We start from the raw sequence: 27,780 nt of genomic DNA, 5'->3' as shown, positions 1-27,780 counted from the left end.
CCATGAGCACCCGCGGGAAATCCTTTGATGAGGCCTTGTGAGGACCACTGCAGTTAGGGCACTTTAGAACATGTGTGCTGCAGGCGTCTTCTGAAAGGGACTCAGAGCAGTGCGGGCACACGACGTTCTTCACGCAGACACCCTTCACGTGGCCACTCTGGCAACACTTGAAACACTGGAGGCGCTTCGGTACGAATGGTCGTACTGGATGGCGGACATGTCCTACTTTGACGTGGGAAGGAAAGCTGTCTCCTTCAAACAAAATCTTCCCACAGCGTGTGTTTCCCAGTCTGAAAATCCTTGTAATGAAATTGCCTTCTCTCGTTGGCTTTATCAGCGTTGGCAAGTCGTCATTAGGGATGGCAACGTCGACGTCATAAATGACGCCCACAGTACCATCGCTGCCTGTAGGGCTCATTGATCGCACCTTTACATTGTCGATATCAGTTATATTACGTAGGTCTTGTAGGGCGCTGCGATGCAAGACATCGACTGCCAGGACATTTTTCCGCGAGTTTATTCGCACGCCTTTAATCTCATTTCGTGCGATTCTCTCGAGCAACGAAGAGAGGACCTGTCTGTTGAGGAGCCGCAAATGGTCGCCGGGTCCACGGGCATAAACAGCACAGTGCGCGGCCAGCACAGCGGTGCACTCTTCACGGTAGAAGCGCTTGGCGACGAAGATGCCTGTAGTAGTCTCCTTTTTCCTAATCTACTCATCACGACCTGGAAGTCATCGTCCGACGAGTCGTAGCTGTCCGAACATACCTCAGTGGCCTCGCTGTCTGTATCTCTTGACGCACTTCCACGTTTCCTGGGCGCTAGCCGACTTGACGGCTGCACATCAGGAAAGTCCTCGGAGGTCTCTTCATCCATTGCCGCAAGGAGGGAGCGGCAGCTCCCAGAAATGCCGGGAAGCAAAGCGAAAAAGCGGAGACAAAAGTACAAGCGTTCTATCAGAGAATCATTTCGCCTTCCTCTCCGCACGGTGTCAGGTGATGCAAGTATAAGTACGGACGTGAGTAAAACACCAACCCACCATCGTTGTCATGCCGTCACCTCCATTTAAGACCTTCTTGACATTGTAATAATCAATTTGTTGTCATGTCATCGCCATCATACCACCGTCATCACTCTATCGCTGTCACTGCGTTGTCATATTGTCGTTATCACGCCACAATCTTCCAGCCATCATCGTCATACCGTCGTCTTCGTTCCATCGACATCGGTCCGCAATTCTCAATCTATCGCCGCCATGTCATTGTCGGCATTGCATCGTCATTAAATAGCCAGAGTCATGCCATCGTGGTCGTTCTATAGTCGCCATTTTGTTGTAGTGATCACACAGTCGTAATCCCATTTCTTCATCCTTTTGTCGCCACGCAGCTGCCGTCATTCCACCTTCTTCATATCACTGTCGTCATACCGCCATTACACAGTCGTCGTCAGTCCAGCATCGTCATACCATTGTAATCATTCTTTAGCATCATCATCCCATTGTCGTGGTACCGTCGCCGTCATTCCAGCTTCATCACTATTCTGGTCATGCCATAGTCATTATACCATCGTCGTCTCTCCAGGGAAGACATTGTTCGGTCGCCATGCCATTGTCATTATTGCATCGTCGTCTTGCAGTTGTCGTGATGACGTCATAGTCGTTTCATCACCGTCATTTTGTCGTAGTGATTTGACTCGCCGTTATCCCAGCACCGTCATACCGTTGTCGGGAAGCCGTCGTCGTCGTCTTAAGCTCCGTCATTTTTTTCACCACACCACCATCGTTATTCCAGCATCGGCACCACGTTATCATCGGGCCGTCGCCGTCATATCGTTGTCAAGCCATTGTCGTCATTGCACCATCATCATGTAGTCGTCGTCGTCGCATTCCATCGTCGTCGTTTCATCGCCGCCGTACAGGCGTCGTCATGCCGTCGTGGCTGTTCCATAGTCGTCGTTCCTTCATTTGGGCTTAGCATAACGAGTTGATGCTGAGCGAGGTGATTTCGACTGAACAATGTGTCCAACTGGGTCGCGTGGTCGCTACTTGCAAATGGTCGCTAAGCAAGAACAGCGTTCTTCACAAACACCGGTGAAAGATTTGCTTGAACCGATTGCCACATCTCGTGGGATCCGCAGATTTTTTTTTCATCGTAGCTTGCTTTTCTGAAAGTCACCAGCACACCTTTCACGACGTGACGCAACACTGCTGTGTCTGGTGTGGGTAGGAGTAGCAATCACCAACTGTATTGTATTGGAGTGGCGGCCTCACCAATGTGCGCCAAGTGCAAGTGGGAAGAGACCATCTGTCATCTTCTGTGCCACTGTTCTCGCTTTGATAACCAACGTCAGACTCTTCAGTGTGCATTGAATAGACTGGATGACAGGCCATTTACAGAAGCCATTTAAGATCTTGGGAGCCTGGCCTCACAGTTAGTTCATTAGTCCAGAAAGCATTTCGAGCGCTTCTTCACTACCTGAAGGCGACAGACTTGAGTGCCCGACTATAGACATCCTACACCTAACCTAGTGCATGTGAAAGTGCGGTATAGACTCATGTTTTCTCTCTCTCTCGCTTTCACTCCCCATTCTCCTCCCCACGTGTAGGGTAGCAAACTTGACTCAGTCTGGTAAAACCCGCCTTTCCTTCTTCCCTTCTCTCTCTCCCCCCACGTGAATTAACGCTAAACAGATCATCAATGACAACATCCAGGCTTCCTTAAATTTGAATAGGATTCACATACGTGCCTTATGGAAAGAGCGTGATGGCGATGGAACGATAAAGAGTTTGCTCGTAGCAACAAAAGGCGAAGGCTGCTCATTGCCGCTTTTTTTTTTTTCAGATGATGGCAGCGAACAAGTTCCGTACTATCGACAATAATTCCTCCTTTCTGTGGCACGTGACATCCTTGTACAGCTACTTATCGAAGGCTTCATTCGGTCGGCGATGTACAGGTAAAGCTTCTCGGAACGCATGTATAAAGAGAAGATAGCTCAGGCACCTCTCTATCACCCGCCAGCGCTGATAGGGGGCTCGGATGAGAGATATTTAGAGCCGGCCGCTCCCAATATCTCGCCAAGACTCCTCCCCGCCGTCAGAAGGGGCGTCACTTTCGCCCTTTCTGCAGCGAAGCCGGACGTATAAGCAACAAGAGAGTCTGAGCGCATTAAGGCCTCACGCGCGTGTGTACCGGAGCAATGCTGTTCATCCGCCGGGGGCTGGCCCTCGCCCTCCTGTTTGCGGCCAACACAGCTTTAATCAGTGGCTTGGGTAAGCTTGGATTCTTTCACATGTATGCGGCTCCCAACGTGCGCAGTTTTGCCGTCTGTCTCCTTGTTCAAAGCAATCGACTCACATTAGGCAACGCAATGGAACAGGACTTTGTGATGTTGATATTACAAGCTGTACTGTTGTAAGGAGCCACCTTCTAAGGTGTTTCCTTTCTTCGTTTACATGAGCAGAGACAGTGCTGCACACTTCTAACTTGAATTTGAACACAGGAACGCGTGTTCGTGACGCAGTAATCTTTTCTCCCCAGCATTAAACGTGCTGCTTCAGCTGCTCCAAGTCAGCGGGAGGGTTAGTAAAAACGCTTGTCGACTGTACTCTGTATTGCAATAAATCGTTCTTAATTTCCTCATCATTCGATTATGCATCACGGTCAGCGATGTGAAAGTCGCAAAACTCGGCTTTTACTTTCACGCACCTTTCGGAACCGCACTCTCAATACATGCTTATGTGCATGCCTCTAGCGGCGTGTACATTATACATAACTATTTCACGTCCCTTTTAGTGCGAGATTTAGTGCGTACTCACGTAGCCTTGTGTATGTGCATCAGTCTGTGGAAGCACATGTATGTGCGTGGACACTGTATAATTATACGGGTGCCTTTATATTCGGAGACTATGCACGTCAAGCTTAGACGTACCTCTGTGAGGACAAGCTTAACTTGTTCTGTTTCTCCATTAAGCTTCCTTTCAAAACATCTTCGCAAAGTAATTCTGGCATCTGTTACGTCGCAATGCTTCCTCCATTGCTAGCAAAAAAAAAAAAAAAAACTTGACAGCCGGCTTATTCGTACGACATACTACTTTACGGTTGTGCGCTCAAATTTTGAAAAATCTAGAGTTTCATAGTTTGGCATGGAGCGTGCTGCCAAGAGTTAGGCTTATGCTACGGCTATTTGCCAAGTTCGTATTTTATTCCTACGCATGCCGCCATGCCTGCAGCCTTCTTTTGCATTGACATGATGAAAAAGGGATGTTGGCGCATGAATGGCGACGGCGGCTGCTCCCCGTTTCGTAAGGAGTCAGTGTTTTGAATATACGCTCCTTTATTCCCTTATACGCAACTCTGCACTCACGTACGTGTAATATATGCGTACACCCCGTATACATGCATGTAACGTATATATGCATATACGGCCACATGCATAAACATTCTATTCTAGATGGTACTCTAAATAGCACAAATATTAAAATAAAGTTTCAGAACACCAGCGCGAATAAAACCGCAGTGCCGGTTAACATAAGCTCAGAGCAGTAGAAATAAAGCACTTTTACGGAAAATATTTCTTAGAAGAAGGATCGCGTGGTGCAGGTACAGTGCGGTCCACAGTTAAAGAGGGCACATCAGGATGTGAGAGGTGCAAATTTTTTTCTCTGGCAGGACTACAATCGCGCCTTTTTGTGTCACAGTTCCAAACAAAGCGAGAGCCGCATTCAGAGTTGTGTTTAACCGTAGACCACACTGTAAGTTCGCTAATAGCACGGAAATATGCCACGGTCTTCAATAATTTTTCAAAGCGATTACGCAGCCCTTTTGCGTTATCTTTGTTGACCGCGGCCTGGCTAATTTATTTTTATTGAGTGGCCTCCGATCTAATGCTGTCATTGACAATTAAGGTGCACCTGACTTTTTTTACCTGCAAATTTCCTCATCTCATCACACCACCCAGTTCTCTGCCGCCTTCGACTACGCTTCCCTTTTCTTCAGATCCTTTCTGTAACTTTACTAGAACACCGATTATCTGCCCTATACGCATCAAGTGACCTACCCGTTTTTGGTAGGCCACGTGATTTCGTTGCTTTAATGTCAATTAGAATATCGGCTACCTCCGTTTGCTTATTAAAGTTTTTCCAAAAATATTTAAGTTCTTTCCAATCCAATCCGTTTGCTTTTTAATCGCTGCCGCTGTCTTTCTTTCTCTAAATGTTATGGCTAACATTTTTGATTTCACCGCTAGTTTCGTGGTTCATAACTTGTTTTCAAGCTTCTTTGTTAAGCTCCACGTTTGTGCCCCGTATGTTAGCAACGGTGGAAGGCAATGATTGTGCATTTTTCTTTCCAAGGGTAGCAGTAAGCCGCCGGTAACGACTATATAACGCCTGCCGTATGCATCGGAACCGGTTTTTATTAATCGTTAAGGTTACTTGAGGAAATTTGCAGACATAAGATGGCAGCAACTGGACTAAGACTGTGGTAATTAGAGAACGCTGGGAGAGAACGTCGTCCTGCAGTGGACACACTTAGGTCGATCATGATGAAGATGTTATTTTATTTACCATGTCTTAAACACGTCTTGTTTAGAACAAGTCTTCTTACTTCCTTACGTGAGAAAAGGTTCACCAGAAGATGGAGAGCTGAAGGGAACAACATTGAGCGAACGAGAGAAGCCTCGGGTGGGAACCAATGCTTTTACAGTTGTACTCGTTTTTTTTTTTTTTTGGTCGTAACTCTGGATCTTTCATGAGGCTTCCGTTCTTCGTCCCTTCTTGATCGCTGTTCCAGCGAAGCTGCTTGTGCCGCTAAAGAAGCGCTCAAAAACGTTAGATGCTTGTTTTCATGGTGCCCTGCACAAAGCTAAAAAAAAAAAGAGAACACCCCAAGTTTATATTCAGATGAAATTAAGGTGATGTTTGGGAAGATGTATGCAAGTACATTTTGAAGTGTCTTGGTTAATTAGGGGCTAAATTAAAATTACGAAACCCTCGTGTTCTGCCTGTTTAGGGGCCATTGTATAAAACACTTGCGGAGTTTCATTGCTGTAAAGAATACATTGTTGCGCCAAAAAAGGAAAATAAAGACTTAGGAAGGAAGAGTACGAAAAGACAGATTGAGGAAATCTGATTGAGGAAATCAATCTGTCTTTTCGTACTCTTCCTTCCCAAGTCTTTATTTTCCTTTTTTGGCGCAACAATGTATTCTTTAGATCCCAACGAACTCGCCCAGCAACAAGTTCTACTCGATTTAATTGCTGCCCTGGGAGATCGAAAACTGGCACTAATAATATGTTAGGAAAAATGGGGGCCATGCGATAAGTTGAAGTGTGTAGAATAATTATGCGCTTTGAAAATATTTTCTTAATACTTACCTCCATATTTTTCTAATGCACAGTTTGTATTACCGGTTTCCTTGGTAACTAAAGGAGGTACGTTATTTAATCATATTTCGTTGAAGCGGGAAACATGTCTTAAGTGATGTACGATCAAGGATTAAACTGTGTAAATTATTTGCATCTTTGTTTTTGTGGAATATTATTTATAGAAGTGTTCCAGAGCGTTACGAGCGTACTTTATGAACCACGTAGTAAGTTTACCCAATGTCCAGAAAGAACTCAAAGAAATAGAAAGTTGACATTACGAAAGAATATAGAAGGCATCTCATGGGTCATGCGGGCAGGGTCAAGTGCGTCAAGTAATTAGGGATCTTGAAAAAAAAATTCTCCTTAAGCAAGTACTGGAAGGCAATACATGCGGGCAACGTTTCAGACGGGTGAGACATAAGTTTAATTACAGGAAATTAGAATTCTTAATGCAGCTGCTCGGAGCGAACCAGTTCACTGGAATCTGAGCTACGATTTTGAAAGGCCGCACAAGTCTGCTCTCTTCTTTTACGTCAGGTAGAACATATAACTGTTGATTTGACATAAATATACGGGCCGTGCAGACTAAGAGTGCCACCTCCCCCCTCTCCCCCCCCCCCCCCAGAATCTCCTACCTACACCAAGCCCTCTCGAACCCACGCAAGTAGCTGGAGAACAGCAAAGCCATGAGCATGGCTCCACTGCATGGAATTTTGGATAATAATTAATACAGCGTAGGTAAACAACCTCCCGTAGTTCAGGCCGGGGTCCCTTCATCTCGCCCTCCCCCCCCCCCTTCCGCAAGATAAGCAGGCGCCAAGTGATCTAGGAAACTCGTCGAAGCGAGCACGCAGTAAGTTATGAGGGCGGAATAACAGGATACGTTAGTTATCTGAGTTTATTTGGGAGCAGCGAAAATATACGACAAGCGAAGGTAGGCACATGTAAATAACTCATTGTTGCGTGCGTGTGTGCTGCTTTTCGTATACGTTCACGCTGTTCTTAAATACCTGAGGAGCGTTGGATACGAGCTCTACAGCCGCCTACGTATGCAGATACAGCAATGGCGTACCTGAACCGAGCCGAGGCAAACACATTCCACACGCTGCGCGCCGCTCAAGTGCTGCCGCAGGCTAATGCAAGACTTTTTTGTCGCTGCGCGTAGCACGCTACGTAGCTGCAGCAGCCTATGCTCAGTCAAGCGATTTTTTTTTTATTATTAAGGACATTCCGAAGGGGAAAAAAAATGGCGTGGCTAAACGAGAAGCAAAAGTAAACACACGATAACGTACGCAGGTTTTGGGTATTTCATTATAGTATTTCATGAAGGTCAAGGAAAAGCGTTATGAGTTTACAACAAACATGTTTACATACAGAATAAAATAGTGCTGTCGTCAGTATTTTCAAGAAAGTGCAAAGAATCTGCAGTGATTTGACTGAACTGCGTTTATAATATAGAAGGTATGGAAACGGAGGGTGCACGTGCGCATTTTCTGCGTTAATCTCATTCCTGCCGGCTCATCGAACAGGCGTCTCGGATCTGTGGATATCGACGCAATGGGTATCACTTTAAATTTCTATAAGCTCCTGGCATTTCTGTACCGTACCTTGCCACCAGTATTTGGCTTTAACATCTTAACCTATCTGTACGCTTCCCACAACTAATCCTAGGTCAGACACGTTACGTATCGTTGCCCAAATGAAATAGAACACTGAACGGGCCGTCTGTTCTGGCCCGGCTCCGGCCCAAGCCCAAAAGTACCATTGCCGAATCCGGCGAACCTGGACGTAGCCAGCCCGGCCGGGCTTGGTCCATGAGCACTTGAGCGCAAGCAAAGCATGGTCCGGTTCTCGCTGTTGTGAAGATACCAGCTGGACAGATTGTTTGCAAGAGGTACATATAGCTGTTAGGTTTCCCACTGGAGTTGTTGCTGACAAGTGCTATTAAAGAGAAAAAAAAAAGAGTACATCACCTGTTCATTAAGCTCGGGCGTTAGAGTGTGACATGATTGCCCGCACCACATTTGCCAAATATTTGTACGGAAATATACAACAAAGGCATATAGGTGACTGCTCCTGCACACGTCGATAACCACTTCATCCCACTCTTGAATCACGAAGAGCCACTGTGGTGTACAATCCTTGTATTCAAGTGAATAAGATAGGTGGGAATGCAAATTTAGATACGCTAATCATTAGGCCCTCAGAATTTCGTAATACATTGCAGCTAGAAGCTCTTCTAGCTCCGTTATATACAAACAGGTGACACGCAATATTAACGATCATGTGCAACCACACTGGCACGTGGAACAAGGTATCTCTATTGCTTTATTCGGATTTGTTTCATAGTTGTCAATTTTTCAATTAGCAATGGATGTATCTATTTCGCAATATGCGTGAATTTCGGCTTTTCTACTTTTGTTTTAGCATAATGAATGTTAAGCACAGTCCATTCACAGCGTAGTTAACGAAGCTTTTTTTTTTACTCCATTTAGTTATTTAAGGTGTTATACTTCGCTACCGCTTACTTCCAGCAAATCCACGCAGTGGCAGAAAAGAAGAATAAATAGCAACGAGGGCCGCGCCATTTAACGTGTTAGAACTTCGAAAAAAAAGTGCATTGTGAGAATTTTGTGTTTTATTTTCGACATCCCCATTCACCAACGTTACACAGCTTTGCAGCATCCGCATTAGCTTGAAGTATTTAACCAAGAACATTTGAAAGCCTGAAGTAATATGTTGGACAAATTATGAAAAAGAAAAATACGGCACAATATTCAGCTCTCTTTACTAAATAAAGAAGAAGATAAATTGCGGTAGCGAGTTGCACTATGCCTTTGTATGCAACATAATTTGTGAATACATGATTCCAGAATTTATTTACTGCTGCGCTAATGAATTATTTCTTGATGTAAGGAACCATGCCAAATGTGTTTCATATTTTTATTGCATTAAAATGTGCAGAGGTAAGGCAATGCAAGGCGGTATATTATTCAGTGCATCTAGAAGTATAAATATTTTATTGTAGAAAAAGAATTGCCAACGAGTACCTTGTGCTATTGAAATATATAAGTAGCACTGATTTTTTTTTTTTGCTGCTTCAGCTCGTGACTGCTCTCATAAAAGAATGCTTTGCTGAACTGATGAAGGCAGTCTAGGGAATAGTTTTTCTGTGAGCCCTCCACTATTAAAATAAATGTCCCGTCTTTTCAACGCCTATCACATTAAAGTGATTCCATTATGTCTATCAAATATCTGCCTAGCGCCGTTGCCCGCCCCCTTATCTGAGGTATTTTGTTCGATGTGATGCCTGCAGCTGCGCACAGAACGTTGACAACGAATTCTGCCACTGTCATCAATTTGAAACACAAAGGTGATCGATGTCCAACGCATGCAGAAAACTAGATGATCGTCCTCTGAGTGAACAGACAATATTAGAACACCGCCCCCACCGATCAAGGCAGTGAAGACACCTTTGTGCTTTCTGAAAACGTGCTTTGTCTGAGCGCCTTTGACTCCGTAGTGCTGCTCGAGCATGTCTCTATCCTTCCCTCTCTCCCTCTCTTCCTTATATTCCCCTTCGCCCTTCCCCCAGCATACGGTACCCAAGCGGCCTGTTGAACGGTTAACATCCCTGCCTTCTTTTTCTCGCCTTGTCGGTGTCCATGACACCGCGACAAATTTGCCTGATTCTTCGTAGTTTTGTTGCGACTAGGCGATGTCTCACCATTCTTGAAACTCGTCCTTCACCACCACTTCCTAGCCGGCTAATGCGCTGTCCCTTGCTGTCCGACAGGGCGCGCTCATGCCTCTCGCTACCTGCTTTCGAACGGCGAGTCGTCCGTCTCTCATCCGGGCGCGAACCACACCTGAAAAAATTCCGAAGCCTGAATAACCCGGGAACTACGTCGGTCAGAGTTTCCCAGTGCCGCGAATACGCAAAAAGTGGGGCGTAAGTGGATGCGGGTAGCCACTGGTACCATTTCAACTAACACTGAGGCGAAGAGGGGAAGGGGGGAGGGGAAGCGCCGTCAACGCATACTAGTCGGTAGGGTGTAATCGCTACTGGGTCGTGGCCTGCCTGCTCCTGCTTTCTGCTATCCCGCAGGCCGACAGGCGCCACAGACTCAAAATTCTGTAAGGGCCAACTCACGATCAATCTGCATGGCCTTCCGCACACGTGCGGACGTGCGGAGAACAGCACACGTCACACACAGATGCACACATTTCGCTTGACACTTGGCACACACGAGCAGTGTAAGACAAACATGTGCAGCTGTGTACGGCATGTGCGGTTTTTAGCATGTCCGCACGCGTGTGGAAGACGTGCGGAAGGCGTGTAGAAGGCCGTGCGGATTGAGAGTAAGTCGACCCTACGGGCGGCAATATTTACAGTCGTCAGTCTTGCGAAATTACAACTATCCTAACCGGGCCCATAAGAGGCACGACTGAAGACCGACCAGAGCCGGAAGCTCACATGGCCGAGCCCATGCAGTGCTGTAAAGCGAACGTTGCCTTTTTGCCTATGAAACCATCCTCTTTTCTCATCACGCGGACTGTGTAAGTATTCCTGCTTGAACCTTGAACGCAAGGTCTGTGAGCTTGACCAGCTCAGTCCTTTCTTGTAGATAAAATCAACCTGTCTGCGTGCTTAAGCGCTGTTTGAAGTTGGCGCTTCATGGTCTATTATACTTTGTTACTCGATACTTCTCACCCGGAAATATCATTTGCTCCACACATTTTTTTGTAAATGTGAGATTCCTCTTGGGGTCGCTTCGGCTGCAGACATTTCTGATCGTAAGAAAGTCCTATAAAATGTTCTTTACATAGGTTGGTATTTTATTGTTGCATGGAATCCAAGAACATTCGAAGTTCTTAATCCTGTGCGAAATGTTCTGGTCACATCTATTTGTCATCCACCGTGGTAGCGCAGTGACTTTGGTGCTTCGGTGCTAATACTGACGGCGCCGGATGAAATCCTGGCCTCGGCGGCCGCATTTAGATGGGGGTGAAATGCAAGAACACCAGTGGTACCGTGCACTGGGTGTACGTTAAAGAAAACCAGGTGGTCCAGATTAATTTCTGCTTCACCTGCACCCGTGTAAGATTCTCTCCGTGTTGTGTGACAAAGTGAACAACTTTGTTTCAACGTCACTGCCTGTAGCCAATTTAGCGACGCACAAGCTTGCAAGCAGGTGGCCAGGCTAAACTGCTTTGAGCGAACGGCGCGTGTCTCCCGCATTCAGTGCAAATAAATGCTTGACAAGTAGGACTTCTCTTACTTAAGGAACACGCTCAATAATATACATATAAGGTAATTTCTTCAGAATTGAGACGTCTTCCATTTGTGCGAAGAGGATTTTGACCCACCTGGTTGATGTCTGAGTAAATCTCAGTATCTCAGAAATAGGTACGCTGAAAATCTCTCACCTTACGCGTTATCTTATTTATTCCGTTGGAGGTAACTGCAACGGATTGCACAGCGTCGCGGGCTTAAGAGGAAGCTTTAGCTCGGGCCCAACTCCGACGCGGCCTATTCAAATACATGTAAAACGCAAAAACGTTTTTATGAGATAACCCCTGTACCGATTTTCTTTTAAATGCAATTTGTTGCATTTGAAAGAGAAAGTTAAATTCTAGTGACTGTTGGAAGCCGAATTTTGATTTAGGGCTTGAATTTTCTTAAAACAATTTTCAAATATTTGACTGTTAGAAAAAAATAGAAGCACGAAGTTTACAAATTCATAGCTCTGCATCAAGAAATGATATAGCGGTTCTGTAAACGGCATCTATTAGATCATTCAAAGCGGACAAATTCAATATGTCATTTTACATCTTACGTGAATTTGTTACGTTGGTTACAACGGTTTTGCAAAAGTTGTATTTTCCTATGATTAATTTTTTTTATATTCATGTGTAACATATCAATTTTGTCCGCTTTAGATGTACTATTAGATGCAATTCACAGAATTGTATTATCATTTTTAGTGGTTGAGTTACAGAGTTTTAAACTTGATAGTTTCGTTTTTTGAAAATGTTCGATTTTTGCCAATTTTTAATAAAAAATTGACGACCTAACTGAAAAATTCGAAACCAACAGTCACTAGATTTTAGGTTTGTCTTTTAAGTGCAACAAACCTAGTCAAATTTGGTGCAGTGGTTGCTGAGAAAAACGAATTCTCCTTTTACATGTATTTAGATAGAAGCACTCGAGCTAAAGCTTCCTCTTAAGACGCAACACTACGTTTTATTTTTTTTTATTTTTTTTTTACCGCGAAGCATTCCTTGTGTCAAACCAGGCACATTGCGGTAGGTGAGTAAATAGATAGTCTCCTGTCAAGCCCTATTTCGGGCCTCTTCAATAAAAAGAATTACGCGTGTGATTGCGGGCATTGGACTATAGGTTCCTCCAGTATAACAGCCCGATGATCTGCCCATTAAACCAGATACGCATATACGCATCTGTCGGGCCAACTAGCGCTTTCAGGCTGTAAACGCGTGTGTCACGTCACGTGGCAACAATTCGCTTAGAACCGGGAGAGCTCGTGATCGAGCGCCAGGTTAGACTATAGGCCAGACATGCAGGAAATGGAACGCGCTAAAGCTGTCCGCATTACCATTCTCCTTCGCGCCCGTTCACATCGCATAGCTACGTGTCGCTCTTCAAGACGAGGGCACGCCATATTCCGCCATCTATTCCTAGCGGCACTTCGAGATGATATGTTACACTGTGCCGCTTTCGGGGTTGGCTAAATCTCCTGCGTCCTCTCCTTGCGACTGCTAACGCACAGGTCGCGACGTTTCTTCGCCGGAGCTCAACTGCACCTACGGCGTACGACAGCAGGGTCTATGCGCATCACCTGTAGAAAATTCTGCATTTTTGTGGGACAGATTTATTTGTCATATAAAGCTGCGTGGAAGTTTACAACGCCTAGGCAAAATTACGAACGATAAGTTTTGTTTTGTTCGAAAATCACAGTTTTGTGTTCCGTGACATGTATACACTCCTCATGATGAATCTTAGAACGCGGCCATCTGCAGTGCGCATGACCGACGCTACAGCCCTATGATATTGCCATGTCGCTGTCAGTGACGTATGTGTCGTGTACTGACGTAAAATGCCACAATGCACTACTCGCTTAGTAGTCATTTCAAGCGAAGCACGTAGGGACGTGGTAATCTTTTTATTTCGATGACCGCCTCAGCAGCGTGTGCTTTGGTAACACAACACGCTTTGCACTTTCCGCGTTTTCTCTCACGTGGGCGCCTCGCGCCCCACGCCAATGCATGGAGTTCCACATCGAAGCTGTTTATGACTAGGGTTCCGCACATTTTCGTTCTGCGTGTGCAAGCACCGTGGGTCGATCCCGGAGATAGTGCAATACCGGGCTGACCCGCGGCGGAGGTGATATAGGCTTCCAGCACTCCTGCAACTTGCAAAATTAAGTTTTGGGTCCGAATAGAACGTGCATTAGATATTAGGCTGATAAGAAGAGATACTACACTTCGATACGCGTCAGCCATGTCTACGTTCACACCGCCCTCTCTTGTTGTCGGCGTTCCAAGCACTTGCGTGTCTACTTTACTTTCGTTCTGCTCTCCTGTGGTGGCGATCCCATCGAAACGTCACGCCTGTCTAGTTTCCTCCGGATCCGCGGGGTGGCGTTCCTGTCGTCCACGCGAATGTATATAAAAATCACGGTAAATGAGTCCGTACCTTTGTTCAAAATTATGTGTCACCCCTGTGTCGTGTGCTAAGCAGCTTCGCTGGTCATCCACTTTCACAGAGTGGAGTGGCTCATGATTTTTTATTTTTGTTTTGTGCCTCAGTGACCGTCTTGTCACTGGTGTATACCAACACCGACGAAAGCGGCCGCGGCAACTTACGTTGTAGAATTTAGAGGCATAGTTTTTTAGTTACCTGGAAGAAAAAAATAAGCCTATTTGGACAAGTTCTAGACAAGACAGATTAGCGGGAGGACGCGCACTTGAGCTATATACACAAACCGAACAAAAAAAATATGGCACGAAAATAAAGGTGAATACGCTTATTATCACGCTTGTAGGCAAGTATACACCAATTGTCTTCCTTAAAGTCTAGTAAGAGGTAACAAGATCAGAATTGTCGTTGGGATGCCACGCTTTATCGACGGATGAACCCAACACCACGGTCTGCATTTGTTTGCGTAGGAACGCGCAAGATTCCTGCCTCGTTCCAAGCTATCGGACAATCCTACACCCTCAGTGAATGCTCACCCGGGGCCCGCTCCAGTGAGTCTCCAGTAGCGTCGGAATTCAGAGAGAGCTACCGAGAGGATGCCAAGACGGGGCAGAGCCGAGCGGCTCTTGTCATTGACCTCGGGTCCCTGCAGTCCGTGCGCTTCCTTGAAGTCAGCGCTCTCAACGAGACCGTACAGATCAGCGGTAAACGTAAGTGCGTGGAGGTGGTTCTTTTCACTTCATAAAGGGACACTAAAGAAAACACGCGCTTGACCTTAATAGGAAATAACAAAATCGTTTGGCTCAGAAGAATGCTCTTATATTTTGTTTTTTGCAGTCGGTGCGCTGTCGCTATGGAAAAAAATAATAAGGGATATTTGTGAGCTTCGTGCGCAAATCACAGCGCCCGCTACTCGAATCCTGAAGCGAAACGCTACAGTTGTCAGTATTGTGGCATAAACAAATTTAGGCGCAAACAAATTTATTATAGTTGTCGGGAAGAGTCCTGTCGGGAATTTTGAGGTTGGAGTAAGAGTCCCCACAGCACAACTTGAACTGAGCCTTGGCCACACATCGAATGACTTATCACGTTGACAGAGACCGCTTAAGGAAACCATCTTTATTCCGTTTTATCACTTTAATCTTTGCTAACAGTCCTACCAAAGCCGCGAAGATAACTGAGATCCTAAATGAAAATTTTTTAGCACGAACACTACGACCACGAATGCAGGTTTTATGCACTTAGGACAATCCCAACGTTTGTCCCCAAGCTAAGATCAGCCAACCGAGTAAGCTCTTGGTTAACCTCCCTGGCTTTCCCTCTTCGTCTTTTGTCCCTATGAAATTACTTAACCGACTCTGCCACAGACTGAGGGATTTCATGGTTCGATGTTAGCAATACAGTGACGTTTAGCACTGACATTTCCAATACTCTGACCTGCGCATGCGTTCCTTTCTTGTTTTTTTTTTTGGTCGCAGAGTGCTCAAGGGTGAACGCGGATGTGGTGAACGCGTTTAACTTTAACTTACTCAAGGGTCGCAACGGTTCCCTGGTGTTCCCCATACGCCAGATGCTGAGCATGCCTCCATCCAACCAGAGGCCCACCACTGGAACGTGTAGGGGTCAGCCGTGCATCACGTGGACGTACTCGCAGATTCCCGTCACAAGGAAGGCCGACGACGGGACCGTGATAGAGACTCGTGACGTATACTCGGCCGTATGGACGGGTAAGCATGCACTTCGTAGCACCACGGCTGCGTGCGGTCAAAATACACCAGCGGATACATACGTACCAATTGTGACCGCAACGTCTCATTTCATGTCATGCTTTGATCATTGAACAATGTGTCGTTTGCGGAGAAGCCGGTGGCGCAATAGTTGCTGACCTTTCCAATTTGGCCTAACGAATCACTCGCACAACTGCGCCTACAATAGGCGCATGCGTCGACCATTGCTGAATTCTTGTGCTTTAGCGGGGTAAAAATCCCGACGTAAAAGAAAAGCAAAACTGTTCAAAGCGGGAAAATAGAGTGTAATAAAAGCTTTTGCAGGTCATAAAGGCATCCAGCAATAACAATAAATCAACAAATGTATGAATTAAGTAATAAAATTATTTGTTTTTCCGGTTTACATACAGAATAGAAGCAGGAGCTTATGGACCACTGAGTTGAGACAAAAGTCCTTGTCGTTAGGTGCAGATGCGCTACGACGCACGGCAGAGTTTTTCCCAGCAAACTTCCTCTGCGATCGATAGGAAACGTTTGCATGTGAATTTTCAAGATCACGGTAAATCCACGCCAGGTAACCTGATAATGTTTCGGTACTGATGTAGCGTTGATAATCTCTCTGCTGAATAAATATTGGCCCACGAAAAGCTTTTGAGTTACTGAGAGTGTTCTCGCGGCATAGTTGGCACACGTACCAGCTATAGCTCACGTAAACACCCTCGTTCAGAACAGTTATTACATTTAGGGCTCTCTTGCCCCCTCTATCATTCTGTGTACTTCATCGTCTGCAAGTCTACTCGTTACCACAATAGATACAGCATGCCTTTCGACCTTCTCGATCAAACATACCTCTTATCGTTCAGGTTGCCGGAACGTTCGCCCCATCGATGGGGTGGGGGCGGGGGTGCATTACCTGCGACTTTGGTGAGGCTCTGCTTATAACGCACTTTTTTTGTATATCTTGGTGTAAGCTAGCTTACATCATCGAAGTTTCATTGTACACTCCCCTCATGCAGAGGCAGTTTTCATGCAAACTGTAAAAGCCAGCGATCGAAAGTTGGTGTGGGGCCTACATTTCATCTTTCGACCACGGGATATCGCAAGAATCTCAAACTAATGCCATCATTAGGAAAGACATTGTCTTCTCTCAAGAGAAAAGCCTGTAAGGGTCTTTGTGTAGCTGTAAAGCCTGAAAAATCAGCGCGCCCTTCGCAGTCATCTCCTTCGTTCTGCTTCCGTGCCCACGCGGAGCAGTGACTCACGCGAAACAATACCCACCACGCTCCGCGCATCATTGCGCTGAGCTTTGATATCGACACGCATGTCCTCGAGATAAGTGGCGCGACCTTCTACCTGTATTACGTCGCGATGCGTCGGAAGCCGTAGTATCGGCGGTGTCGTTACCCACCACCAGAGGACATTGCCGCTTGGTCAGAGATTAAATTTCCTTGTTTCTTGCTCTGTTGGCCAAATAGGCCAATCGGCAAGAAGAAGGGGTCAACCTAATTGTTGAACGATGTGCCCCGAAGAGGCATACAAAGTATTGAATTTTACCCGCCGTGGTTGCTCAGTGGCTATGGTGTTGGGCTGCTGAGCACGAGGTCGCGGGATCGAATCCCGGCCACGGCGGCCGCATTTCGATGGGGGCGAAATGCGAAAACACCCGTGTGCTTAGATTTAGGTGCACGTTAAAGAACCCCAGGTGGTCAAAATTTCCGGAGTCCTCCACTACGGCGTGCCTCATAATCAGAAAGTGGTTTTGGCACGTAAAACCCCAAATATTATTATTATTAAAGTATTGAATTTTGTGCACAATGAAAAAGAAAAAAAAAACACACAAAATATGGGCTAATGAGCCGAAACGTACAAAAGACACCCGATACCGAAAGATAACCTAAATTGTATAAGCTCCCTGCTTCATGAAACGCAGGTATTTTGTTATTGTGTGGCGTGCCAGAAATCGAAAGCGAAGATCACTGAAGGGCGTGCATGCGTTAGCTCCTGCCACATGTGCGGCGTCCTGAGAATCTATGGTAAACGCTGTGCGTACGAGCGCTTACAGAAGAGTACATAAACCAAGTCTCAGTTCCTCCTCTCCCGGTTCAGATTTTACAGAGAAAAATTCCTGGCACTCGATGTCCGCTCAACAAAATGTTCCTCTGGCTCTCCGAATGTGTCGCCGGGAAACAGTCACTCGGCCAAACGAGAACAGCAGCCAAGTCACCGAGCAGTACGACGTCATGGAGATAATGCACTTCACTCACGACGCGGTAATCGACGAAGATCTGGAGGTGAGGAGACATAGAGACAGGGTGTGTGCGCTTAGACAAAACTGCTAGAGACCACCGCTTGGGGGTGCTACCTCCGCCTGATCAGAATCTTCTAGAGCCCTTGCTAAACGAAGCTAACATAATACGCCTGTCCATTAAGACAAAGAAAAAGCTTTAAATTTATTTCATTAAATCATGCAATAAATCACCGTTTGAGTATAAGAGATCTAAATACGCATGTGCTTGACATTCTCCTGCAGTACCCGGACGGAATGTATTGCGAAGGATTTGTCTCTGAGGAATGGAAACTGGACGAATCCCCACTCACTTATCTGAGCTACTCAGCGGAAGTCACCCTTGACGCGAAGAATGGCAGGGCTGTTGCTGACTCACGCGTAAGTGCCAATACGTTGGATGCGCTGTCGCGTTGATGGAGGACTTGACTTGTGCGCATCACCTTGTTCGCAGAAACGCATTTCAAGTTAGAAACGTTCCAACTCTCGTTCCAAAGTTCCAAACGTTCCAAAATGCCAACTCTCGAGTCTTGCAATTACCCACCTATGGACTTTATTATCATTGAAGCTCTTGGGGTCGAAAAAGTAATTAAAGGTCTAAAGTTGTCATCAAGTCCTGGTGCTGATTTGGTTAACGCGAAATTCCTGAAAAATACTGTTGTTTATTCATCTGCTCTGCTTTCGAAAATTTTTCAGCAACCCTTAGATACCCATCGGCTACCTGCAGATTGGAAGGTCGGGAAGGTAGTCCCACTTCATAAGTCCGGTAGCAAACATTCGCCCCTCAACTACCGCCCCATTTCCCTCACAAGCATTCCTTGCAAGGTTCTTGAACATATTCTGTACTCACATTTAGCAAAACACTTACACAATAATTCATTTTTTACAAAAACACAACATGGTTTCCGAAAAAAAACTTGTCATGTGAAACCCAACTTCTTTCTTTTACTCACAGTCTTCATCTTATTCTCGACAAAGGTTCTTTCGCAGACTGTGTTTTCTTTGATTTCGCCAAGGCCTTCGACAAAGTGTGATAAATTACTTCTATTTAAACTTCGTGAACTTAATCTTGATCATCACCTTCAACATTTTCTCTTTAATCGGTCACAGTATGTTGTGTTAAAAAAATCATATGTCCCCATCTAATCCTGTAGACTCTGGTGTGCCCCAAGGATCAGTTATAGGCCCTCTTCTTTTCTTAATTTACATTAACGATTTACCCAATGACGTTTGTTCTAATATTTACCTTTTCGCAGATGACTATGTTATCCTCCGTGAAATCTCGGACAAATCTGATCACAAATTCTTACAAGACGATATAAACGCTATCTCTAACTGGTGTGATGTATGGTTAATGCAACTTAACGTAACTAAATGTAAATGTACGCGTGTAACTCGCAGGAATATTCCTCCACCGAACTATTACCTTAATGATACTCCCCTGGAGGTCGTAACCTCCTATAAATACCTAGGCGTCTACATAAACCAGTCACTTTCCTGGTCGTTGCACGTCGACAACGTAATTAACAATACTAATCGCATGCTAGGTTATCTTCGCCGAAATTTTTCTTCTGCTCCTACATCATTAAAATTATTCCTATGCAAAACGCTTATTAGGAGTAAAATGGAGTACGCCTCATCCATCTGGGACCCGCACCTCGAAACCTTTACTCAATCACTTGAACTAATCCAAAACAATGCCGCACGTTTCATTCATAGCAATTACAGCCGTAAATCAAGCGTAACTGCCATGAAAAACTCTTTGGTGCTTGCTCCTCTCTCAGCCCGGCGTAAGTGCTTTCGCCTTGCTTTATTTCATACACTATATTTCCACAATTCGTATTTACGCGATAATCTAATAATATCTCCTACCTACATTTCCTCTCGCATCGACCATAGCCATAAGGTTACACCATAGCCATAAGGGGTAATGAATCATTTATTCCTAGGACCTCTCAGGAATGGAACCACTTTCCCGGCGCAGTTGTCGCAATCAAGGACAACTCAAAGTTTCGTTCGGCCTTATCTGACATCATTACTCCCGGATACAACTAACTAATCAAATTTACGGTTTATTGCTGCTTTGTTTATTTACTTGCGTATGTTTTTTACCCATTCCCCTCTGTAATACTTCGGTCTTGAGGGTACAATAAAATAAAATCAAATAAAAGGTTAGTAATCATATTACAACGCGAGTGAACCAACGCTGTTTCTGTTGCATGGCAGTGCCTTCATCATACCTTTCTGCGAGCAGGTATACTACTGGCGGTAATTGAATATAATGCGAAATTTAAGATTCATGGATTGTGACACACCTTTCCTCGGTACTGTAAACTAGTGGCGGGGTTTAAGCTCGTAATAATGCTAGCTGACCACATTTGTAGTGGCGAGTCAGAATATGCTTTTTCGAGGCCTACTCTTGCGCTGTACTCAAACGTTTGCCTAAGAATAAGCTGGCCAGTATATTTTACAAGTCCTTTGTAGCTTTGTGAAGCCTTAAAGCTTGGAGCTGTCCATATATTTGTTTTACCATTCTGACCATGGCAGTTGAAGGAAACATTTGAGTGATCTAGTCTTTGGCCAAGCCATAGCAGGCCTCCTGCTTATCTTTTCCGCAGCACTGTGATGGTGAATGCTACGCGTATGTGAAGAATGGAGTTGTGCTTAACAACGCTACTCTCAACTGATCTTGCGTGATTCTAACTCCTGGTTCAGTGTTGTCTCCATTGCGATTTTTGTGGCTGTCTCATACCATTTGCTTGTGGCATTAAATATTATACCTACGTTTACGGATACATATAAAAAGTTCGTTTATATTTCTAGTTTTGAAACAGAAATACTGAGTGGTGGGTGTTAGAACTTTAGAAACATGTGGAACTACGTAAGCACAATAATGAACCTGGACGTGGTAAACATTGTCATGTGTGTCACGAGAACACAACTGATACAAATTGAGGCTTTCTTGGTCCCTTAGGTTCGCATGGACACTACAGAGAGACTCTACCGGATCGATTTCACTTCGGAGACGTCGAACATTAACAATATTGCCCTACCAGATGGCGTGAAATCTGTGAGCCGCATTATTTCTGGAATTCACGGTAAGCGCTCCAGAGCATGCGCGTGTTGTGAGCATGCACGGAGACGTGTGAATCAAACATGAAACCATGAACATACGCTTCTGCTGAGTCTCTGTCAACCAATTGTTCTACCTTGGCCTCGTAATACATATAGCGACTTTTTCTCATTTATCATCTTTCTCCTTCCTCTTTCCGAAGTGTAGGGTATTCAACCAGGTGAGACCTTGATTGACCTGCCTGCCTGTCCTCTCTTAACTCTCTCTCTCGTGCTTTTCTACCTCCTTTCCACTATAAGAACCCATACACTCTGATGCCAACGATGCCACAGTGAGCAGGAATCCACTGAAAGGTAATGAAAGATAACTTCGCTTGACAGGGCTGCCCGGTCTGCCCACGAAGACACCCAGACGAGTCCAATACCTTTGTCGAGGTCGGATGCTGCTAGGGAACTATGCCTGCTTGCACGCAAAATGTCGCAAGATTTTTGGTCTTCAAGAGCCTTCAATTGCCGATTGCATAAACTAGACCCCATGCTACGGTTACAACTGCCACCTAGCGTTTTCCGCGGCGAAACAACCTTGCTGTGCCGCTTCTGGCTGGGAGTGGCGTCCATGAACGCCTACTCCTATCGTATTGGAATGCCCGAAAGCCCGATGTGCGACTCCTGTAGGTGCGAGACAACAATTGAGCACCTATTTTCTGCCTGCCCTCGCAACGACGTACAGCGCATTTCTCTGAGGGCAGCTGTAAACCGACTGGACTCAAGACCGTTCTCCGAGTCAAAGATACTCGATAGGTGATTCGTGCACTAGTACACTACTTGAAGTGCACCGGCTTAAGAGACCGTTTATAGTCTCCCTATGCATCCTCCCACGCGCACTCAGTGCTCACTCTCTCCATATTTTCATCTTTCTATTTCTTTTTCCCCCACCTCCAGTGTAGGGTAGCAAACTGGATGCGCGTCTGGTTGACCTCTCTGCCTCTCCTGTCATTGCTCTTTCTCTCTCTCTCTCTCATGCACTCTGTTAAGTTCTCAACTTTATTTCGTCAGTTTTTGCAGGGATGATGACTGCAGCATCAGAGCTATTCAGTTTTAATGAACCATCTTTCTAGACATGTTGCCGGAATATGTGCACTTTGTAAATGTGTTCTGAAGTTGCTTGCTCCAAAGCTTTCAACGGCGCTCCAGCTTTCTCTTTGATGCCCGGAACTGTCAATTGTACTTGCGGCTGGTGCAGACACCACAATGGGGCAACAATAATGTAGCAGGCGTGAATTGTGTCTTACTGATGTCTTATAATACTTTTGGCAGTTCTTGAATCTGAATCGACGAGTGCAAAGCTTACGGCACTCTATGCTTCTCTTGATATCATTAATTAATGATAGCAAAGCAGCCCTTCAGTGCATACAAAGCCCAATGCGCTACGGACCCAGTGAACGAATGGCCTCATAAATTCGACAGATATATAATTGCAGCCATGACAAGGGACACAACATAATCTTGCAATGGCTTTCAGGACATTGCAACATCAGCTGGAATGAGTACGCCGACGAAGCCACTCGATCTGCAAATGAAAGTGGTCAATGTATCTCGTTTCCACTTTGGCGAGTAGATGGCCTGCGACTGATGCCCCGTGAATGTACTTTTCCCCTGTGGGACTCGAGAGTTTACTCCATGTTTCATTTGCCTTCGTTGTCTCCGGATATATAGATGCATCTACCACCTAGGCTAAAACGACGTGAACAGACCCTGCTGTACCATCTGTGGCTAGGCGTAGCATTTGCCAACTCTGGCTTTTACGAAAGCCTACTCATTCCTTATTGGAATGTCCGACGCGCCGATCTGTGACTCGTGCAATTGTTAGGAGACGCGAGAGCACGTGTTGTGTTTTTGTGATCTCTATGACAACGAACGCGACGTTCTTCAGAGGGTGTTAAACCGATTAGATAACAGACCATTTTCAGAGACAAAGATTCTTGGAACATGGCTCCATGCGTCGCAGGCTTACAAAACAACGCGGGCATTGCTACGTTTCGTGAAAGCGACTGGCTTCAGTGAGCGATTATAGGCGTGAAGTTATGGACATCCGCATGTACTCATACCAATAGTACCTTCTTCCCTCCCTCTCCTTTCTTTTCTTCCCTTAAACCCCTTCCCCTGTATATGCAGCAAACCGGACGTGCGTCTGGTTGACCTCCCTACCTTTCGTTCCTTCATTTCCTCCTCCTCCTCCTCTTCCTCCTCCTCCTTATGCCTTCCTTACTGGAATGGCCAACAGCTCCACGTGCGACGCATGCAGCTGTGAAGAGACACTCACACACATCTGCGTCTACACGCGCTAAAGTGCCGAAAAACAAGTGATGAGCAGAGTGATGAACCAACTGGACAATCGTCCACCATCAGAACTGAAAGCACTAGGCTAGTTCTTCCAAAGAACAACCGCGCGGAAGGACTTATTCGTGCTAATAAGATTCCTGCGGTCTACGGAGCTTCACGATAGACTTTAAGAACGCCGCCCCCATACTGGTCTATAGTGTATGCGGGTTGTTTGTGATCGTCCCTCTCTATCTCTTTCTCCCTCTTCTGCTCCCATTCTCTTAGCAATAAAAGGCGGATTTCTCCGTCGCTACACTCCAGGCGGATTTCTGCCGTCGCCGTGAGGTTGCGTATAAAGTCCAAGGGCGTTAAAATCATCGCCGCGCGCCGTATGCTGTATGTGCGAGTGAAAGCGTGCGAGGGTGAGCCGACGATCAAGGGTGAATCCAGAAAAAGCACGCAAGCGATCGTGCACGAAAGCGAGAAAAGCGGAGAGGAAGCGCGCCGTCTTCCGTCGCGCGTCAGGCTCCGGGTAGAGGTTAGGGGGGGTTCTACCCCGGGCGGCTCAGGCGGGCGCGCGCCAATGCCCGGGCCGCTGTATCTTGAAAGCCATCTACGACGGGAACAGAATCCGTCGCGCGCGGTGTTTTCGCGGCCTTGTTCCCGTCGATGCAAGACGCAGCACGAAGGTTAATTTGCTCGATGGTGGTACGTCCGCGCTTCCTCACTCCTGCGTTTTGACAGCTAGTTTCCGCGGTCATTGAGTGAGATCTGTTCATTTTTACTTGTGCGCGCGTGCCACGATGCTTGTTAACTTAGTATGCATGCGTTTAGAAGTTTACACGGCCGATAAAACTACTGTCCCTATTTCGTATAGCCAGCTGTCTACTAATTTGCTATCACAATCGATGCTTCGCCTTTCGGCAATAAAGTTTCCTCACTCACTCACTCACTCACTCACTCACTCACTCACTCACTCACTCACTCACTCACTCACTCACTCACTCACTCACTCACTCACTCACTCACTCACTCACTCACTCACTCACTCACTCACTCACTCACTCACTCACTCACTCACTCACTCACTCACTCACTCACTCACTCACTCGCCTTTCGGGCGAAACTGCGACTTTTTTTATCCCCCTACTCACACCCAGCGTGCGGGGCAGCCAACTGTGTCTACGTCTGGTTAACCTCCTTGCCTTTCTTTGCTCTCAACCAGTTAGCTAGAAAACCGTTCACCTTGCACAAGATCTTGGGACCATGGCCTCGCATATCGCAGCTACAAAAGGCCACAAAAGCGCTGCTGCGATATTTGAAAGATACAGGATTGAGTCAGCGTCTGTGATCCGGACTGAGTGATTGAACGATATCCCCGGTGGACTTTCTCCTCTTTCTTTAATCTTTCCGTCCCCGTTTCCCTTTCCCCAGTGTAGGGTAACCAACCGGGCTCAGTCCTGGTTAACCTCCCTACCTTTCAGTTATCATTTGCTCTCTCTCTCTCTCTCTCTTTCTCATGCACTTGGTTACCCTCCCTCGTCCATAGTTAGCGATGACACTGTTTACGCAACACCTGCCAAGCACGCGTGTGTTTTGAGCACGCATTTCTCTCTTCTTCGCTCCACGCCTCAATGTCACGCTTGCTTTCTCCCTTTCCATATCACGGAAACCATCACGCGCTTTGCTTAAACCCAAATTTACCTATATTCAGGCCGTTGCGTGTAGGAAAGTATTTTATTTATGAACGCTGCGATGTCTACATGGTCACATGGCGGGCTCATATACGAAACGCTATGCGTTATGTAGAATAAGAAAATGTGTACCGCGCATTCACGGACAATTGTAGGAAATATAGAAACGCGCAGTTTCGCAGTTGAAAAGCTTGAAATATTTTTTTTCTCTTCCTTTGAAACTTAGGACTCGTGTTCGACATTCAGCACCTGCATAGGGGAATGACACGGTGCCAAAACAGAACGCTGAGAAGACTGCCCTTCATGAAGGAGTCCATAATAGACTTCCAGGATGTGCCGAGTATTTCGCCTGCGCTTTTCTTCGGCACAGATCGGACAAAGTACGTTCTGAAGAAAAAGGTAAGTAGAAATGGCGCATCACGTCACGCGCAGAGGAAGAAAATAGGAAATTGGAGGTAAAGCGCGAGAAGGCAGTCGGGCTCAAGCACATCACCGCGGACAATTGTTTAAATTAGCTTAAAAGAAAAAGAGAAACAATCACCTGTGGTTTTGTTTACCCTTAATTAAAATATTCGTACGTTCTCTTCTACGTTTAATTGAAACGAATGGCTGCAGAGAGCTTGATAAATAATCAATTTCTAGGGTATAGAGCTAGAGAGAAGAAAAACGGACACCCACTGTATAGCGTTTGATGCAAGGCGTCCTTGCATATTTCACTTGCACTAATTCATCTTACTGTGAAGATAACGGAATTATATGAATTTTGATTTCATGGCTAGAACTTCACAATGTACGTAAACACAGCGGGGGGATTCCCACCAATGCAATGCAGGTTGAAGAAGCTTATTATGCAAAGCTAATTTTGATCGACTGCGCTACCGACTCCACAAGCCACATAGTCCCATGCGCAAATACATGAGACCACTAATGACAAAAACCAATTCAGAAGGGTGTTATTTGACAAATCTACAGTAATCGCGATCTTTCTTCCTCAAATATAGCATGCTGCAAAACTTCCGCAACGGAAAAAGGCCGCAGAGTCGAACAATCGAGAAACATTGGCTAGCGATAGAAATTATTTTGTTACGGCGATCAAACTGGTTACAGCATTGTAAAATACATTGTGACGCCTCTAAGGAAAGCCGAACCTGTACCGTGTGGCTCAGCGAACACTTTCGAAAAATATTTTTTATTTGCCTTTTGCAGATACCACAATTCAAGTCCTTGAGCTGGCCTTCTCAACGAGGTGGACATTATTTGCACGAAAACCCATGACATGCATAATCGATTCATTAAAAAAATCACTCATTAGATTTTAAACTAATTACCTAATGGCACGTATTGCAATTTACAAATTACAGCCGCGGGAAGTTCGCGAGACATTTGGAACGAATTCTCAGGGTGACACCAGTTTCGAGATATTAATTCCCAAACATTGCGTCCCAAACATTGAAAAATGCATTGGCGCTCCAGTTGCTTTTGTGCTTCAATGCATAAAACGACGCTTTGTTATGAAACTAAGTGGAACGACAGTGCTTTTTTACCGAAAGTTTGACTGCGCATATCTCGTAAATGGTGTCATGCACACAATTCTTTTCAAGTGGATATGCCTTGTAGTCTCACCCCTTAGAAATTGTAAGTTGCAATATATGCCCTAAAGTGCTTAGTTGAAAACTTCATTAGTGAATTTTTGTTAAGTAGTCGATTGTGCATTTCAAGTTTTCTGCAAGTAATGTCCGCCTCTTCGGGTAGACCAATTCATGTGCTAGAATTGTGTTACCTGCCACAGGCAATTAAAAAATAAAGTCTAAGTGTTCGCTGAAACACCCTGTATGCATGCATACATAGCAGAAGGTTAAGGCTTACCTCCTGCTGCAACTTTGTCACTATACTTGTTACGAGGCAGCAGAGACCGTTTATGTTCAACCTAAAACCACAAGAATCGCACTGCCTTCTTTTTGCTGATGTGCCAAATTGTATATATAACGTAGCCTTTGAGAATTAATACAAGCGCTCCCGTATGCTGAGAAGCTTATGTAGAGGAGATAAATACAGGAAAAATACTGGTGCTCATTGCGAGCTTTCACTGGTACAAGCATTTTACCTGTTTGTACTTGCACGAATTTCTTTATTGTGGTTGCATCAAAATGTTGTTTTGACCATGCATTACTGCAGGCAACAAGCTATAGTAGAGGCATAAGAACAACTTATAATTTTCCAATACGTGCAGTCACTTCTTCCATTTGAAGTTTCTTAATATCACCGATCGGCGGCGGTATATTTGCTGAAAAGGTCGCTGAGATGATCTCTCGCTTCAGACACGCAAGCGAGGAATTCCTTGCAACGTGTGGCAAGGCCGACGCACTGACTGGCCACCAGGAGCGAATATGACCACCGTCTGGGAATGGTGCGTAGGTGAGCAGAAGGTGAGTGTGACACTTGGTAGGGTAAGCAATAAAGGCTTGGTAATGAAGAAGGCCCAGAAATCGGATCTTGGTGCTTAAGGAGCTAGAAGGAGCACGCACGCTGACAGACACAGAAAGACAGACGACATGGAGATACCAGAAGAAGAAGGGGAGGGGGTCGATAATAGAATAA

The 27,780-nt window shown here is 45.6% G+C and overlaps 1 protein-coding gene and 1 pseudogene across 1 annotated transcript in view; one reads left to right on the top strand and one right to left on the bottom strand.

Annotated features, from left to right (window-relative positions):
* Nucleotides 1–2,873: 2,873 nt before the first annotated feature.
* LOC142581949 (uncharacterized) overlaps nt 2,874–27,780 on the top strand; it is a 46,670-nt gene continuing 21,763 nt past the window's right edge. Inside the window, exons 1-8 of the mRNA XM_075691382.1 lie at nt 2,874–3,268; nt 14,554–14,793; nt 15,562–15,810; nt 17,917–18,101; nt 18,341–18,475; nt 21,069–21,192; nt 25,409–25,581; nt 27,501–27,608. Of these exons, the coding sequence (XP_075547497.1) occupies nt 3,196–3,268; nt 14,554–14,793; nt 15,562–15,810; nt 17,917–18,101; nt 18,341–18,475; nt 21,069–21,192; nt 25,409–25,581; nt 27,501–27,608 (1,287 nt within the window). The 5' untranslated portion in view covers nt 2,874–3,195. The remainder of the gene's footprint in view (nt 3,269–14,553; nt 14,794–15,561; nt 15,811–17,916; nt 18,102–18,340; nt 18,476–21,068; nt 21,193–25,408; nt 25,582–27,500; nt 27,609–27,780) is intronic.
* LOC142583779 (U2 spliceosomal RNA) lies at nt 13,715–13,887 on the bottom strand (annotated as a pseudogene).

The sequence above is a fragment of the Dermacentor variabilis genome, chromosome 5 (genome assembly GCF_050947875.1).
Source record: "Dermacentor variabilis isolate Ectoservices chromosome 5, ASM5094787v1, whole genome shotgun sequence".
Classification (NCBI taxonomy): domain Eukaryota; kingdom Metazoa; phylum Arthropoda; class Arachnida; order Ixodida; family Ixodidae; genus Dermacentor; species Dermacentor variabilis.
Note: the sequence above shows the minus strand (reverse complement) of the source record. Positions and strands in the feature narration are given on the sequence as shown.